A 14,783-nucleotide genomic window follows, 5' to 3' on the forward strand; every position below is an offset into this window, starting at 1 on the left:
GCTGCTGTGGAACTACACATCCCAGCATGCCCTGCTACAGTTTTGCTATAACGCACGCTAAAACTGAGGAAGGGCATGCTGGGATGTGTAGTTCCACAGCAGCTGGAGGGTCGAGGTTGAAGACCCATGGTACAGTGATAAACAGCTGTAAGCTGAGCTTAGCTCTGTTTGTTTAGCAGTGCTAAAGGCAGGGCCCCTGACTCGCGGAACACCCTCGTACTTGCGGCACAATCAGGGTCGGTTCTAGGTCTTTTTGCGCCCCGGGTGGGAAATAGGGGTGTGGCTTCATACAGGGGGCTTGGTCAGTTACGCCCCCTGTACAGTAGTAGCGCAGCTGAAATGCTGTGCGGTGCGCGATGACGTCATCGTGCACCGCACAGCAAAGGTCCTCTCCACGAAGGGAAACTACACATCTAGTTCCCTTCGTGGAGAGTACCTTTGCTGTGCGGTGCGCGATGACGTCATCGCGCACCACACAGTAAAGGTCCTCTCCACGAAGGGAAACTAGACGCTACGCGTCAAGTTCCCTTCACAGCGGGTAGCGGCAGCGGGACACAGCGGGGGGCACAGCAGTAGCGGATCTTGCCATGGTGCGGCGCCCTCCGGATGGCGCCGGCGCCCTCCAGAAGGCGGCGCCCCAGGCAAAAGTCCTGCTTGCCCGTGTCAAGAGCCGCTACTGGGCACAATCCCCGCCTTCAGCGCACACGTTAAAAAATGCCCAGGCCGAAGTAGAGCCCCAGTCCACCCTGTCTGAAGGGGTTATGTGACGATGTTAGATGGGGACCTATATTATGTAGTTTCATCCTCTGTTTAGCTTATGTAGCTCTGCTTTCCTTCTGAACGCATAATATCTTCCAGTTGTTTTGCAAGAAGAATTGTAAACATGTTATAAATATAATTTGCCTGTAATAACAAGACCAAAGCCTCAGAATATTGAGATCACAAGATACATATGCACTCAGAGCCTTGGAAATCTGCATAGAAAATAATTGGCAACAATTAGACTGAATATTAAATTGATCCAAGCTGAAAAGAGAATTTTTCAGTGGGTGGCACAAATAAATGTTATAAAATCTTGGTCGGGGCATTGGCGGGACTGTGATTTTTAGAAGAGCTAGACAGACCACCTTCCAATCCACTGCATACCCCCCCAACTGCACCATTTAGTCCCACCCACGGACCGCAGTGTCCTGCAGAGGAGAATAAGTAGGTGATGAAAAGATGCCCCGTGCATTGAAACACTGTGGGGATGAGCCTGGGCACAGCACTCCATTCCCCCAGGGCAGGGGTGGGGAACCTCCGGCCCGCAAAGCCACTTGTTCCGGCCTACTGCTGTGTGTCAGGGGAGGAGAGCGCCTCTCCTGCCCCTTTGTGCTCAGTCCGGCGGCGGCGTGTCTCAGCTATCAGGGCAGAGAGGAGAGTGCAGCTATGTCCGACGGCAGCGGCATGTAGGAGCTCAAACCAGCCGCCGGTTCCTGAGCCAATCAGAGCTCGCGGACCGGCAGCCAATCAGGAGCCGCCGCTACCGGTCCGCGAGCTCTGATTGTCTTATGAACCAGCGGCTGGTTTGAGGTCCTACACGCCGCCTCTCCTCCCTGCCTGGCCCCTGACAGCTGAGACACACCACCGCTGGACTGAGCACCAAGGGGCAGGAGAGGCGCACACTGCGCTCTCCTCCCCTGACACACACAGCAGCAGCAGCAGCAGCGGTGAGCAGCACAGTGGGGTGGGGGGCATGTGTGGGGCAATGTGTATCTGGCACTTGGTGGGGCAATGTGTATCTGGCACTTGGTGGGGCAATGTGTATCTGGCACTTGGTGGGGCAATGTGTATCTGGCACTTGGTGGGGCAATGTGTATCTGGCACTTGGTGGGGCAATGTGTATCTGGCACTTGGTGGGGCAATGTGTATCTGGCACTGCACTACTGGGGGCATATGTGTATCTGGCACTGCACTATTGGGGGCATATATCTATCACGTCCCATTTTAATTGGCCACGCTCTGTGTGGCATGTGGCCACACCCATTTTTTGGCGCGCACACAATGTACCATTGAGGGGTATATCTACTGGGGCATATCTACTGGGGGCATATCTACTGGGGGGCAGGGTAATTTTCAAGTTGATCATTTTTGTATGGCCCCCGAAGGATTTTATAAATATCCAAATGGCCCTTGGTAGAAAAAAGGTTCCCCACTGCTGCCCCAGGGTGACGAAAATAGGTGAGTGTCATGGCCAGGGGTGTATCTTCCTATTGGCCAGGATGGCACTTGCCAGGGGCGCCGGCCAAGGAGGGGTGCCGCCCGGCAGTGCCACCCGCGCCAGGGGGTAGAATGACATAGTAGTTCTCACTGAGTACATCCCTTAGCAGTACTCATCCACTGCCGGACTCTCAGAAGCGTATTGCACTCTGACACTCTCTGTGACTACAGTCACAATGATGGTGAATATAGCCGGGGAGCGGGGCACTTCCAGGTATGGGGAGGGGCGAGGCTCCTCCTCTTCCTCATCCGCTCCCCTTCTCATTGGTCCCACGCGGTCTGTCACCAAACAGCAGCCACTACAATCAGCACCTGTCAGCAGTGCAGCATGAGCATACCTGTACATTTTCTGCCGTACCGTAGCTGCACTGCATGGTCTATCCTGGCAGTCTGGATCACAGCTTACAAAGAGCTCTGTATGGAGAGGTATCTATCTAGACCAGTGACTGCCTGTCCGGCTATGTTGAGACTACAAGTCCCAGCACACATTGTCAACTGGATTTACTGGGATATGTAGTGCCATCACACCTCGAAAGGGGTTATTAACTGTATGTAGTATGTATGTGTGCATATATCCCCTCGGTGTCCCTGCCTGCACCCTCCTTGTAATTCCCCCTCAGTGTCCCTGCCTGCACCATCCCTGTAACTGCCCCCTCAGTGACCCTGCCCATACACTCCTGTAATTCCCTCTCAGTGTCTCTGCCCGCACCATCCCTGTAACTGCCCCCTCAGTGACCCTGCCCATACACTCCTGTAATTCCCTCTCAGTGTCTCTGCCCGCACCATCCCTGTAACTGCCCCCTCAGTGTCCCTGCCCATACACTCCTGCAATTCCCTCTCAGTGTCCCTGCCCACACCCTTCCCATAATTCCCCCTCAGTATCCCTGCCCACACCCTCCCCGTAATTCCCTCTCAGTGTCCCTACCCGCACCCTAACCGTAATTCCCCCTCAGTGTCTCTGCCTGCACACTCCTCGTAATTCCCCCTCAGTCTCCCTGCCTGTACCCTCCCCGTTATTCCATCTCATACCCCTTTTCCACTAGCTCAAAAAACACGGGTAAATGCACGGGGGCGCGCATTTACCCGTGTTTTTTGATAGTGGAAAAGGGTCAACCTGGATCAAGTGATCCGGGAATCCTACCTGGGTAGCTTACCGGCTTGAACACGAGTTCAACCCGGTAAGCTGTGCAGTGTAAACGGAAGCCGTGTCAATGTGACACGGCTCCCGTTCACAGTCTATGGAAGGAAGGTGCTGGGAGATCATGTGATCTACCAGCGCCGCCCCTGCCGCGTCGCTAGCAGCGTCACCAACTCGGCAATATGCCGGGTTGGTGAGCGCAGTGGGAAAGGAGCTGAGCACGGGCCGCAGCCTGGTAGCACCCGTGTCAGGCCCCCGGATGCGACCCATGCTTTAGAGGTGGAAAAGGGGTATCAGGTTCCGTGCCAGCACCCTCCTCGTAATTCCTCCGCAGTGTCCCCGCCTGCACCCTCCCTGTAATTCTCCCTCATTGTTCCTGACCTCAGCCTCCCTGTGACTCCCCCCTCTGTGTCCCTGCCCGCACACTCCTGCAATTCCCTCTCAGTTTCCCTTCCCGCACCCTCCCTGTAATTGCCCCTCAGTGTCCTTGACCTCAGCGTCACTGTAGTCCCTCCCTCTCATTTTCCCTACCCGAACCCTTCCTGTAATTCCCCCTTAGTGTCCCTGACCTCAGCCTCCCTGTGACTCCCACCTCTGTGTCCCTGCCCGCACACTCCTGTAATTCCCTCTCAGTGTCCCTTCCCGCACCCTCCCTGTAGTTGCCCCTCAGTGTCCTTGACCTCAGCGTCACTGTAGCCCCTCCCTCTCATTTTCCCTACCCGAACCCTCCCTGTAATTCCCCCTTGGTGTCCCTGACCTCAGCCTCCCTGTGACTCCCCCCTCAGTGTTCCTGCCCACACCCTCCTGTAATTCCACCTCAGTGTCCCTGCCCGCACACTCCTGTAATTCCCCTTCAGTGTCCCTGACCTCGGCCTCCCTGTGACTCCCCCCTCACTGTCCCTGCCCACAGCCTCCTGTAATTCCCCCTCAGTGTCCCTGTACGCACACTCCTGTAATTCCCCTTCAGTGTCCCTGACCTCGGCCTCCCTGTGACTCCCCCTCACTGTCCCTGCCCACAGCCTCCTGTAATTCCCCCTCAGTGTCCCTGCCCGCACACTCCTGTAATTTCCCCTCAGTGTCCCTGCCCGCACCCTCCCATAATTCTCCCTCAGTATCCCTGCCCACACCCTCCCTGTAATTGCCCCTCAGTGTCCCTGACCTCAGCCTCCCTGTTAGCCCTTCACCTCATTGTCCCTACCCGCACCCTTCCTGTAATTCTCCCTCAGTGTCCCTGACCTCAGCCTATCTGTAACTCCCCCTTCTGTGTTCCTGGGTGGGGGAGGAGGGGGGCGCCAGTTCCTTACTTTGCCATGGGCGCTCAGACCCCTAGATACACCCCTGCATGAGGCCATGCCCTGTTGATGTTAGACCACGTCCCTTTTTTGGGCGCTTCTGTACTACCTTTTGTTGGGGGGGTATGCCACTATCCATCTATGGGTAACGTCATGTTAGCGAAGTGAATGCAGGCCATCAATACCAAACAAACAACACATATACAGTAATGCAATAAAAATACTATACGTTATGGTGAAATACTGGGGGAGGGAGGCAAGAGTCATGTATTAAGGAGAATTATAGAACGTGGTTCTTACAAAGCACAAATACCATCTACATGCAGCATATGTCAGCGCTACCAGATAACGAAGACACGAAGACATAAAACTAAAGATAAGAATCAAATGGAAAACATACAGCCGGCCAAGTTATTAACACTCTCAGGCACTCATCCATGTAGAATAATTACACCAGTCACCAATAATAACTACACCAATCTACAGTATAAAACTACTTAGTAATATACTTAGTGGAATAGTTATTAATCATCAGGAATTATTTCCGATTATTTAAATTTCTTATCGCAGCTTATCGCGGCAATCAGAAATGAAGTATCTTCCCCGTTGTACCATCAAACACATGGTAGGATAGGAGCCCATTCCTGCAGAGCATTACAAGTGCAGTGATCGGCCGCACTACTGTGCATGCATGGTCACCAGAAAGCAGAGGCGTCACTGATAGCTGTGACACCCGGCGCAGTAGGGTATGTTGTTACGTTGGTAAAAGGGGGCATGGCCTCACTGGTAAGGGGTGTGGCTTGGCGGCCTGAACGCCTGTTTCGTCACTCCAGGGGTCCCGGAGATACAGGCTGCCCCTGGGGACCAGTGACAGTGCAGAGCCGGCTTGTGACAGGAGCTGGGTGCTGCACCTAATCTCACACTGCAGAACCCGGCTCCTGTCACTGAAAGGAATTGGCACTATGGTGTCACCCCTCGGTGGTGACACCCGGGTGTGGCCCCCCTCCTGCACCCCCATTGTGACACCACTGCCAGAAAGCACACCTGCAGACAGCCAGGAAAAATATTTAGACAGTAACCCAACGGCTGCAATGGCGAATGGCATCACTTTTTAAATTCAACATTTTAGCAGAACACATAGGGGAGAATTCAATCATACGCTCTATTGAATAGCCCTGGGATGAATGAGTGCTCAGTGCTATTCAATTAGCCACATCACTACCCGCACTTACAGTAAGTCTGGAGATGCAGGTCACCGCTCCTAAAGAAGCAGCATTCTGCGACTTACTGTAAGTGCTAGGTGTGAAACTGTTAGCGTGGGCGGTAAGCCGTTACTGTAACTCAAGTTGCGGCACTAGTTTTGTCAGAAATCCGTAGCTAATTGAATAACTCTGGGCATTCATTCCCGGCACTATTCAATAGCACGTTTAATTGAATTCCCCCCATTGAAACCACAGGGTTTTGTGGTCAAAAACGGGGACCATAACAGATATCTCCAATATCTGCTGCGGTCCCCAACATAAAACCAAGTGATACTTATTTGCAGGTAGCCCTCAAAAACGGGTGTTTCAGGAGAAGTTTCCCTAATGCTGCTTGGAATAGACAGTACAGGAATTTACTAAGCAGTGATAAGAGCGGAGAAGTGAGCCAGTGGAGAAATTGCCCCATCAACCAATCAGCAGCTCTGTATCATTTTATAGTATGCAAATTATAGATGTTACTTCAGTGCTGATTGGTTGCCATGGGCAACTTCTTCACTGGCTCACTTCTCCGCTCTTATCACTGCTTAGTAAATGTCCCCCTCAGTCTACGCAAGTTCTATCTATTTAGCCACATAACGTGGGTGTTATCATTTATCATACATGTGGTAACACGTCAGCAGGTGACCCCTTAATGTTCACAATAAAAAAGACACAAAGAAATGTTGCAGTAGTCCCACTTCCTCCATACCGTTACACAAGGCGAGTCCTCTAGGGGGCGGTAGTTGGAGGATGCTTCGTTAACCGTTGCCAGTAATAATAGGAGATATAGGAGCATGGCTCTGTGTTGGGAAATAAAGAGATAAAATAACATTACAAATATGTTTTGTAATTGTTAAGAGAGTAACTTAAGTCAACAGTGAAACATAATTATCTAACACTGATCATAACGGTGGGTCTTATTTTAGAATGTAATTTATTAAACAAATATTATTACAGTATTGGCTGGATATCAAACATATATCTCCCTCTAAGACAGAATAGAGCACTAATAGGGTGAATCTAATTGTGGGTTGGGCGGAGCAGGGTGGGGTTTTGGTGGCTCTATGCGTGGGTTGGGTGGATCAATGATGGGGATTGTTTGTGTCACAGGTTTTTCTCTCTGTTGGGAAGTATGGTGGGATAGCCTTATGTTTATTCTACGCATTGTTACATTTATCTGCTGTATTAGCCTTTACCACCTTTGTTGGGAGGCTATTCTACTTATCCACTAACCTCTCAATGGGATCCGGTCAGGATCCCGACGGTCGGGATCTGGCTGTCAAAATACCAATGCTGGGATCCTGACACATCCGAGCTGGAATCCTGAATGGGAGGGTTAGGCTGTGCCCCGGGGTGGTTAGGTTTAGGCTTCAGAAAGGGAGGGTTAGATTTGGCCCCCCCCAGGGAGGGTTAGGGTTAGGCTGCAGGGTGGGGTGAGGTTGGGTAAGTTTAGGTTGCAGGAAGGGCTGTTAGGCTCCACCAGGGGAGCTAGGTTTAGGCAGCGGGGAGGGTGGGTTAGGGAGCCGGTGGGGAAGGTAAGTATACTTACCTACACCTGTCGGGCTATTCAAATCATTGGGATGCCGCGGTTAGTATTCTGACCGCCAACATCCCAACCGCCAGCAAATCAACCCCAACTCCTCTCAGACAAGTAATTCTTCCTCATATCTCTCCTAAACCAATTACCGTCAAGCTTTAGTACGTATACTTTTGTTCTAATACTACTTAAACTCTGAAGAATGTACTTATCCTGTACCTCGTTGAAGTAGCAATCCCACATAGAAGGTATAAGCTAAGTACCTTTCTAAAGCAGGCATCTGATGCCCACCTACAAATCATTATCACCTTTTCAAAATCTCTCTGGAGTATGGCTGCCAGTTACACACAGGCTCTCAGCAAGCGATGTGATGACAGAGTGGGGATATGGCGAGAGGTGTGAGCTTGTGTGTGACTTGCAGCCATTCTCCAGAGAGATTTTGAAAAGGAGTTAAGTGTTTGTACTGTAGGTGGTCAGCTAAGAAAAAAGGTGTGCTGTGGACATTTTACATTACACAGAGAAGACAGAGTTCTGAGCAGTGTTCCAACGCCTCTCTGATTACTACAACAGCATGTGGTTGATATGTACATTACCAGTCAAAAGTTTGGACACACCTTCTCATTCAATGGTTTTTATTTATTTCAATTATTTTCTACATTGTAGATTAATATTGAAGACCTCAAAACTGTGAAAGAACACATATGGAATTATGTTGTAAGCAAAAAAGTGTTAAACAAATCAAAACATGTTTTATATTTTAGATCACAGGTTCTCAAACTCGGTCCTCAGGACCCCACTCAGTGCATGTTTTGCAGGTTACCCAGCGGGTGCACAGGTGTATTAATTACCAACTGACACATTTTCAAAGGTCAAGCTAATTATTTCACTTGTGATTCTGTGAGGAGACCTGGAAAACATGCACTGTGTGGGGTCCTGAGGACCGAGTTTGAGAACCTGTGTTTTAGATTCATCATGCTTTGATGACAGCTTTGCACACTCTTGGCATTCTCTCAATCAGCTTCATAAGGTAGTCTCCTGGAATGGTTGAATTAACAGGTGTGCCTTGTCAAGAGTCAATCTGTGGAAATACTTGCCTTCTTAATGTGTTTGAGACCATCAGTTGTGTTGTGCAGAGGTAGGGTTAGTACACAGTGGACACCCCTATTTGACTACTGTTGTAATCCATATTATGGCACGAACCACTCAACTCAGCAAAGAGAAATGACAGTCCATCATTACTTTAAGACATGAAGGTCAGTCGATACGGAAAATTTCAAGAACTTTGAATGTATCCTCAAGTGCAGTTGCAAAAACCATCAAACGCTATGATGAAACTGGCTCTCATGAGGACCGCTCCAGGAAAAGAAGACCAAGAGTAACCTCTGCTGCAGAGGATAAGTTCATTAGAGTTACCAGCCTCAGAAACCGCTACTTAACAGCACCTCAGATTAGAGCCCACATAAATTCTTCACAGAGTTCAAATAGCAGACAAATCTCAACATCAACTGTTCAGAGGACACTGCGTGAATCAGGCCTTCATGGTCGAATTGCTGTAAAGAAGCCACTACTGAGGATGAACAAGAAGAAGAAGAAGAGAATTGATTGGGCCAAGAAACACAAGGAATGGACATTAGACCAGTGGAAATCTGTATTTTGGTCTGATGAGTCTAAATTTGAGATTTTTGGTTCCAATTGCCATGTCTTTGTGAGACACAGAGAAGGTGAGCGGATGGTTTCTGCATGTGTGGATCCACTGTGAAGCATGGAGGAGGAGGAGGTGTGATGGTGTGGGGGTACTTTGCTGGTGACACTGTTGGTGATTTATTAAAAATTCAAGGCACACTTAACCAGCATGGCTACCACAGCATTCTGCAGCGCCATGCCATCCCATCTGTTTTGCGCTTACTGGGACCATAATTTGTTTTTCAACAAGACAATGACTACAAACACACTTCCAGGCTATGTAAGGGCTACTTGACCAATAAGGAAAGTGACGGAGTGCTGCGTCAGATGACCTGGCCTCCACAATCACCCAACCTAAATCCAATTGAGATGGTTTGTGATGAGTTGGACCACTGAGTGAAGGAAAAGCAGCCAACAAATGCTCAGCACCTCTGGGAACTCCTTCAGGACTGTTGGAAAACCATTCCAGGAGACTACCTCATGAAGCTGATTGAGAGAATGCCAAGAGTGTGCAAAGCTGTCATCAAAGCAAAAGGGGGCTACTTTGAGGAATCTAAAATATAAAACATATTTTGATTTGTTTAACACTTTTTTGTTTACAGCATAATTCCATATGTGTTCTTTCATAGTTTTGAGGTCTTCAGTATTAATCTACAATGTAGAAAATAATTAAAATAAATAAAAACCATTGAATGAGAAGGTGTGTCCAAACTTTTGACTGGTACTGTATATATAAATCAGTAATAGTAGCCAGAAGAAACAAACCAAGGAGAATTGGTTAATAATACCAAGATTCTTCCTACAGTGGGTCATGGCCAATTTTTTTAATGTTTACTGCTTTAAACCTGGCATATATATACTACGGTCTTATCCCAGTGTAAAATCTGGCGAATATTCTACTGTTGTTACTGGCACATACTGTATGCTACCACTGTAGACCTGGATGTCCGTCTCTACAACCCGTGCACAATGCATTCAACTCTACAGGAGCCCATCAGTGTCTCAGAATGATCCAGGTTGTTGCACCTGAAGATATAACTGAAGAGAAGTGAATTCCCAGGAACGGCTAAGTAAACATTTATTTTCCCTGCAGCCGCATGGCGGGGTCTTCTATACAGACGTCCTGTGAGAAGGAAGCACCATTGTTCTGCAGCGCATTCCACAGCGCGCGGAGTCCTGGAGACAGCTCACATCTGTACACACTGATTACAGGGAATGTGCAGGAAGCGGCATTGTTTGTTTGTACACTTTGACAATAGCTAAGTAAAAGTAAAAACTACACATAAGTAGATTATCCTCTATCGATCGATCTATCTATCTATCTATCTATCTATCTATCTATCTATCTATCTATATATCTGTCTATCTATCTATGTCATATCTATCTATCTATCTATCTATCTATCTATCTATCTATCTGTCTATCTATCTATGTCATTATCTATCTATCTATCTATCTATCTATCTATCTATGTCATATCTATCAATCTATCTATGTCATATCTATCTATCTATCTATCTATCTATCTATCTATCTATCTATCTATCTATCTATCTACAGTATCTATCTATGTCATATCTATCTCTCTATGTCCCATCTTTGGTCTATCCTCGTTTATACATGCAAGCCAATTTGGACGATATAGATGTAATGTACTGTCATATCGTTCCAAATAGCCCATAGATATCATCCAGTGTGTATGCAAATATCGTTGGTGAAAAACCAACCAATGATAATGTGTAGTGCCCTTAACTATGTCATATCTATCATCTATCTATCTATCTATCTATCTATCTTTCTATCTATCTATCTATGTCATATCTATCATCGATCGGTCTATCTATCTATCTATCTATCTATCTATCTATCTATCTATCTATCTATCTATCTATCTAATATCTGAAACATATCTCTCTCTAATATAGGTATAATTTATTTATCTATCAGTATATCTATGTAGCTCATATCTATCTATCTATCTATCTATCTATCTATCTATCTATCTATGTCATATCTATCTATCTATCTATCTATCTATCTATCTATCTATCTATCTATCTATCTATCTATCTATCTATCTATCTCATATCTGTTATCACCAGTCTATCTATCTATCTATCTATCTATCTATCTATCTATCTATCTATCTATCTATCTATCTATCTATCTATCTATCTATCTATGTCATATTGATCTATCTGTCGTATCTCTCTATCTCTCTATCTATCTATCTATCTATCTATCTATCTATCTATCTATCTATCTATCTATCTGTCTGTCTGTCTGTCTGTCTGTCTGTCTGTCTGTCTGTCTATCTATCTATGCTCTCTCTATCTATGTCATATCTGTTATCAGTCTGTCTATCTATCTATCTATCTATCTATCTATCTATCTATCTATCTATCTATCTAATATCTGAAACATATCTCTCTATCTAATATAGGTCTAATTTATATATCTATCAATATATCTATGTAGCTCATATCTATTTATCTATATATCTATGTATGTCATATCTATCTATCTATCTATCTATCTATCTATCTATCTATCTATCTATCTATCTATCTATGTCATATTGATCTATCTGTCGTATCTCTCTCTCTCTCTCTCTATCTATCTATCTATCTATCTATCTATCTATCTATCTATCTATCTGTCTGTCTGTCTGTCTGTCTGTCTATTTATGCTCTCTCTATCTATGTCATATCTATCTATCTATCTATCTATCTATCTATCTATCTATCTATCTATCTATCTATCTATCTATCTATCTATCTATCTCTCTAACTAACTATCTAATATCTGAAACATATCTCTCTATCTAATATAGGTCTAATTTATATATCTATCAATATATCTATGTAGCTCATATCTATTTATCTATATATATATGTATGTCATATCTATCTATCTATCTATCTATCTATCTATCTATCTATCTATCTATCTATCTATCTATCTATCTATCTATGTCATATTGATCTATCTGTCGTATCTCTCTCTCTCTCTATCTATCTATCTATCTATCTATCTATCTATCTATCTATGTTCTCTATCTATTTCATATCTGTTATCAGTAGTGATGTGCACCGGAAATTTTTCGGGTTTTGTGTTTTGGTTTTGGATTCGGTTCCGCGGCCGTGTTTTGGATTCGGACGCGTTTTGGCAAAACCTCCCTGAAATTTTTTTGTCGGATTCGGGTGTGTTTTGGATTCGGGTGTTTTTTTTTACAAAAAACCCTCAAAAACAGCTTAAATCATAGAATTTGGGGGTCATTTTGATCCCATAGTATTATTAACCTCAATAACCATAATTTACACTCATTTTCAGTCTATTCTGAACACCTCACAATATTATTTTTAGTCCTAAAATTTGCACCGAGGTCGCAGGATGGCTAAGCTAAGCGACACAAGTGGCCGACACATACACCTGGCCCATCTAGGAGTGGCACTGCAGTGTCAGGCAGGATGGCACTTCAAAAAAATAGTCCCCAAACAGCACATGATGCAAAGAAAAAAAGAGGTGCACCAAGGTCGCTGTGTGACAAAGCTAAGCGACACAAGTGGCCGACACAAACACCTGGCCCATCTAGGAGTGGCACTGCAGTGTCAGACAGGATGGCACTTCAAAAAAATAGTCCCCAAACAGCACATGATGCAAAGAAAAAAAGAGGTGCACCAAGGTCGCTGTGTTACTAAGCTAAGTGACACAATTGGCCGACACAAACACCTGGCCCATCTAGGAGTGGCACTGCAGTGTCAGACAGGATGGCACTTCAAAAAAATAGTCCCCAAACAGCACATGATGCAAAGAAAAAAAGAGGCGCACCAAGGTCGCTGTGTGACTAAGCTAAGCGACACAAGTGGCCGACACAAACACCTGGCCCATCTAGGAGTGGCACTGCAGTGTCAGGCAGGATGGCACTTCAAAAAAATAGTCCCCAAACAGCACATGATGCAAAGAAAAAAAGAGGCGCACCAAGGTCGCTGTGTGACTAAGCTAAGCGACACAAGTGGCCGACACAAACACCTGGCCCATCTAGGAGTGGCACTGCAGTGTCAGGCAGGATGGCACTTCAAAAAAATAGTCCCCAAACAGCACATGATGCAAAGAAAAAAAGAGGTGCACCAAGGTCGCTGTGTGACTAAGCTTAGCGACACAAGTGGCCGACACAAACACCTGGCCCATCTAGGAGTGGCACTGCAGTGTCAGACAGGATGGCACTTCAAAAAAATAGTCCCCAAACAGCACATGATGCAAAGAAAAAAAGAGGTGCACCAAGGTCGCTGTGTTACTAAGCTAAGCGACACAATTGGCCGACACAAACACCTGGCCCATCTAGGAGTGGCACTGCAGTGTCAGACAGGATGGCACTTCAAAAAAATAGTCCCCAAACAGCACATGATGCAAAGAAAAAAAGAGGCGCACCAAGGTCGCTGTGTGACTAAGCTAAGCGACACAAGTGGCCGACACAAACACCTGGCCCATCTAGGAGTGGCACTGCAGTGTCAGGCAGGATGGCACTTCAAAAAAATAGTCCCCAAACAGCACATGATGCAAAGAAAAAAAGAGGCGCACCAAGGTCGCTGTGTGACTAAGCTAAGCGACACAAGTGGCCGACACAAACACCTGGCCCATCTAGGAGTGGCACTGCAGTGTCAGACAGGATGGCACTTCAAAAAAATAGTCCCCAAACAGCACACGATGCAAAGAAAAAAAGAGGCGCACCAAGGTCGCTGTGTGACTAAGCTTAGCGACACAAGTGGCCGACACAAACACCTGGCCCATCTAGGAGTGGCACTGCAGTGTCAGACAGGATGGCACTTCAAAAAAATAGTCCCCAAACAGCACATGATGCAAAGAAAAAAAGAGGCGCAATGAGGTAGCAGTGTGACTAAGCTAAGCGACCCAAGTGGCCGACACAAACACCTGGCCCATCTAGGAGTGGCACTGCAGTGTCAGACAGGATGGCACGTCAAAAAAATAGTCCCCAAACAGCACATGATGCAAAGAAAAAAAGAGGCGCAATGAGGTAGCAGTGTGACTAAGCTAAGCGACCCAAGTGGCCGACACAAACACCTGGCCCATCTAGGAGTGGCACTGCAGTGTCAGACAGGATGGCACTTCAAAAAAATAGTCCCCAAACAGCACATGATGCAAAGAAAAAAAGAGGCGCAATGAGGTAGCTGTGTGACTAAGCTAAACGACCCAAGTGGCCGACGCAAACACCTGGCCCATCTAGGAGTGGCACTGCAGTTTTCTAGCGAGAGGATGAGTGCTTCCATCCTCATGTGAATCTGAACCACTAGCCATGAACATAGGCCAGGGCCTCAGCCGTTCCTTGCCACTCCTTGCCACTCCGTGCCGTAAATGGCATATTGGCAAGTTTACGCTTCTCATCAGACACTTTCAATTTTGATTTTTGGGTCATTTTACTGAACTTTTGTTTTTTGTATTTTACATGCTCTCTACTAGGACATTGGGCATCGGCCTTGGCAGACGACGTTGATGGCATTTCATCGTCTCGGCCATGACTAGTGGCAGCAGCTTCAGCACGAGGTGGAAGTGGATCTTGATCTTTCCCTATTTTAACCTCCACATTTTTGTTCTCCATTTTTTAATGTGTGGA

At 46.5% G+C, this 14,783-nt stretch overlaps 1 protein-coding gene across 1 annotated transcript in view; it reads right to left on the minus strand.

Annotated features, from left to right (window-relative positions):
• The window catches only part of LRRC32 (leucine rich repeat containing 32), a 54,666-nt gene that overhangs the window by 15,305 nt on the left and 24,578 nt on the right, over window positions 1–14,783 (minus strand). Inside the window, exon 2 of the mRNA XM_063951253.1 lies at window positions 6,640–6,730. Coding sequence (XP_063807323.1) covers window positions 6,640–6,726 — 87 coding nt within the window. The 5' untranslated portion in view covers window positions 6,727–6,730. The remainder of the gene's footprint in view (window positions 1–6,639; window positions 6,731–14,783) is intronic.

This window comes from Pseudophryne corroboree, chromosome 2, assembly GCF_028390025.1.
Source record: "Pseudophryne corroboree isolate aPseCor3 chromosome 2, aPseCor3.hap2, whole genome shotgun sequence".
NCBI lineage: Eukaryota > Metazoa > Chordata > Amphibia > Anura > Myobatrachidae > Pseudophryne > Pseudophryne corroboree.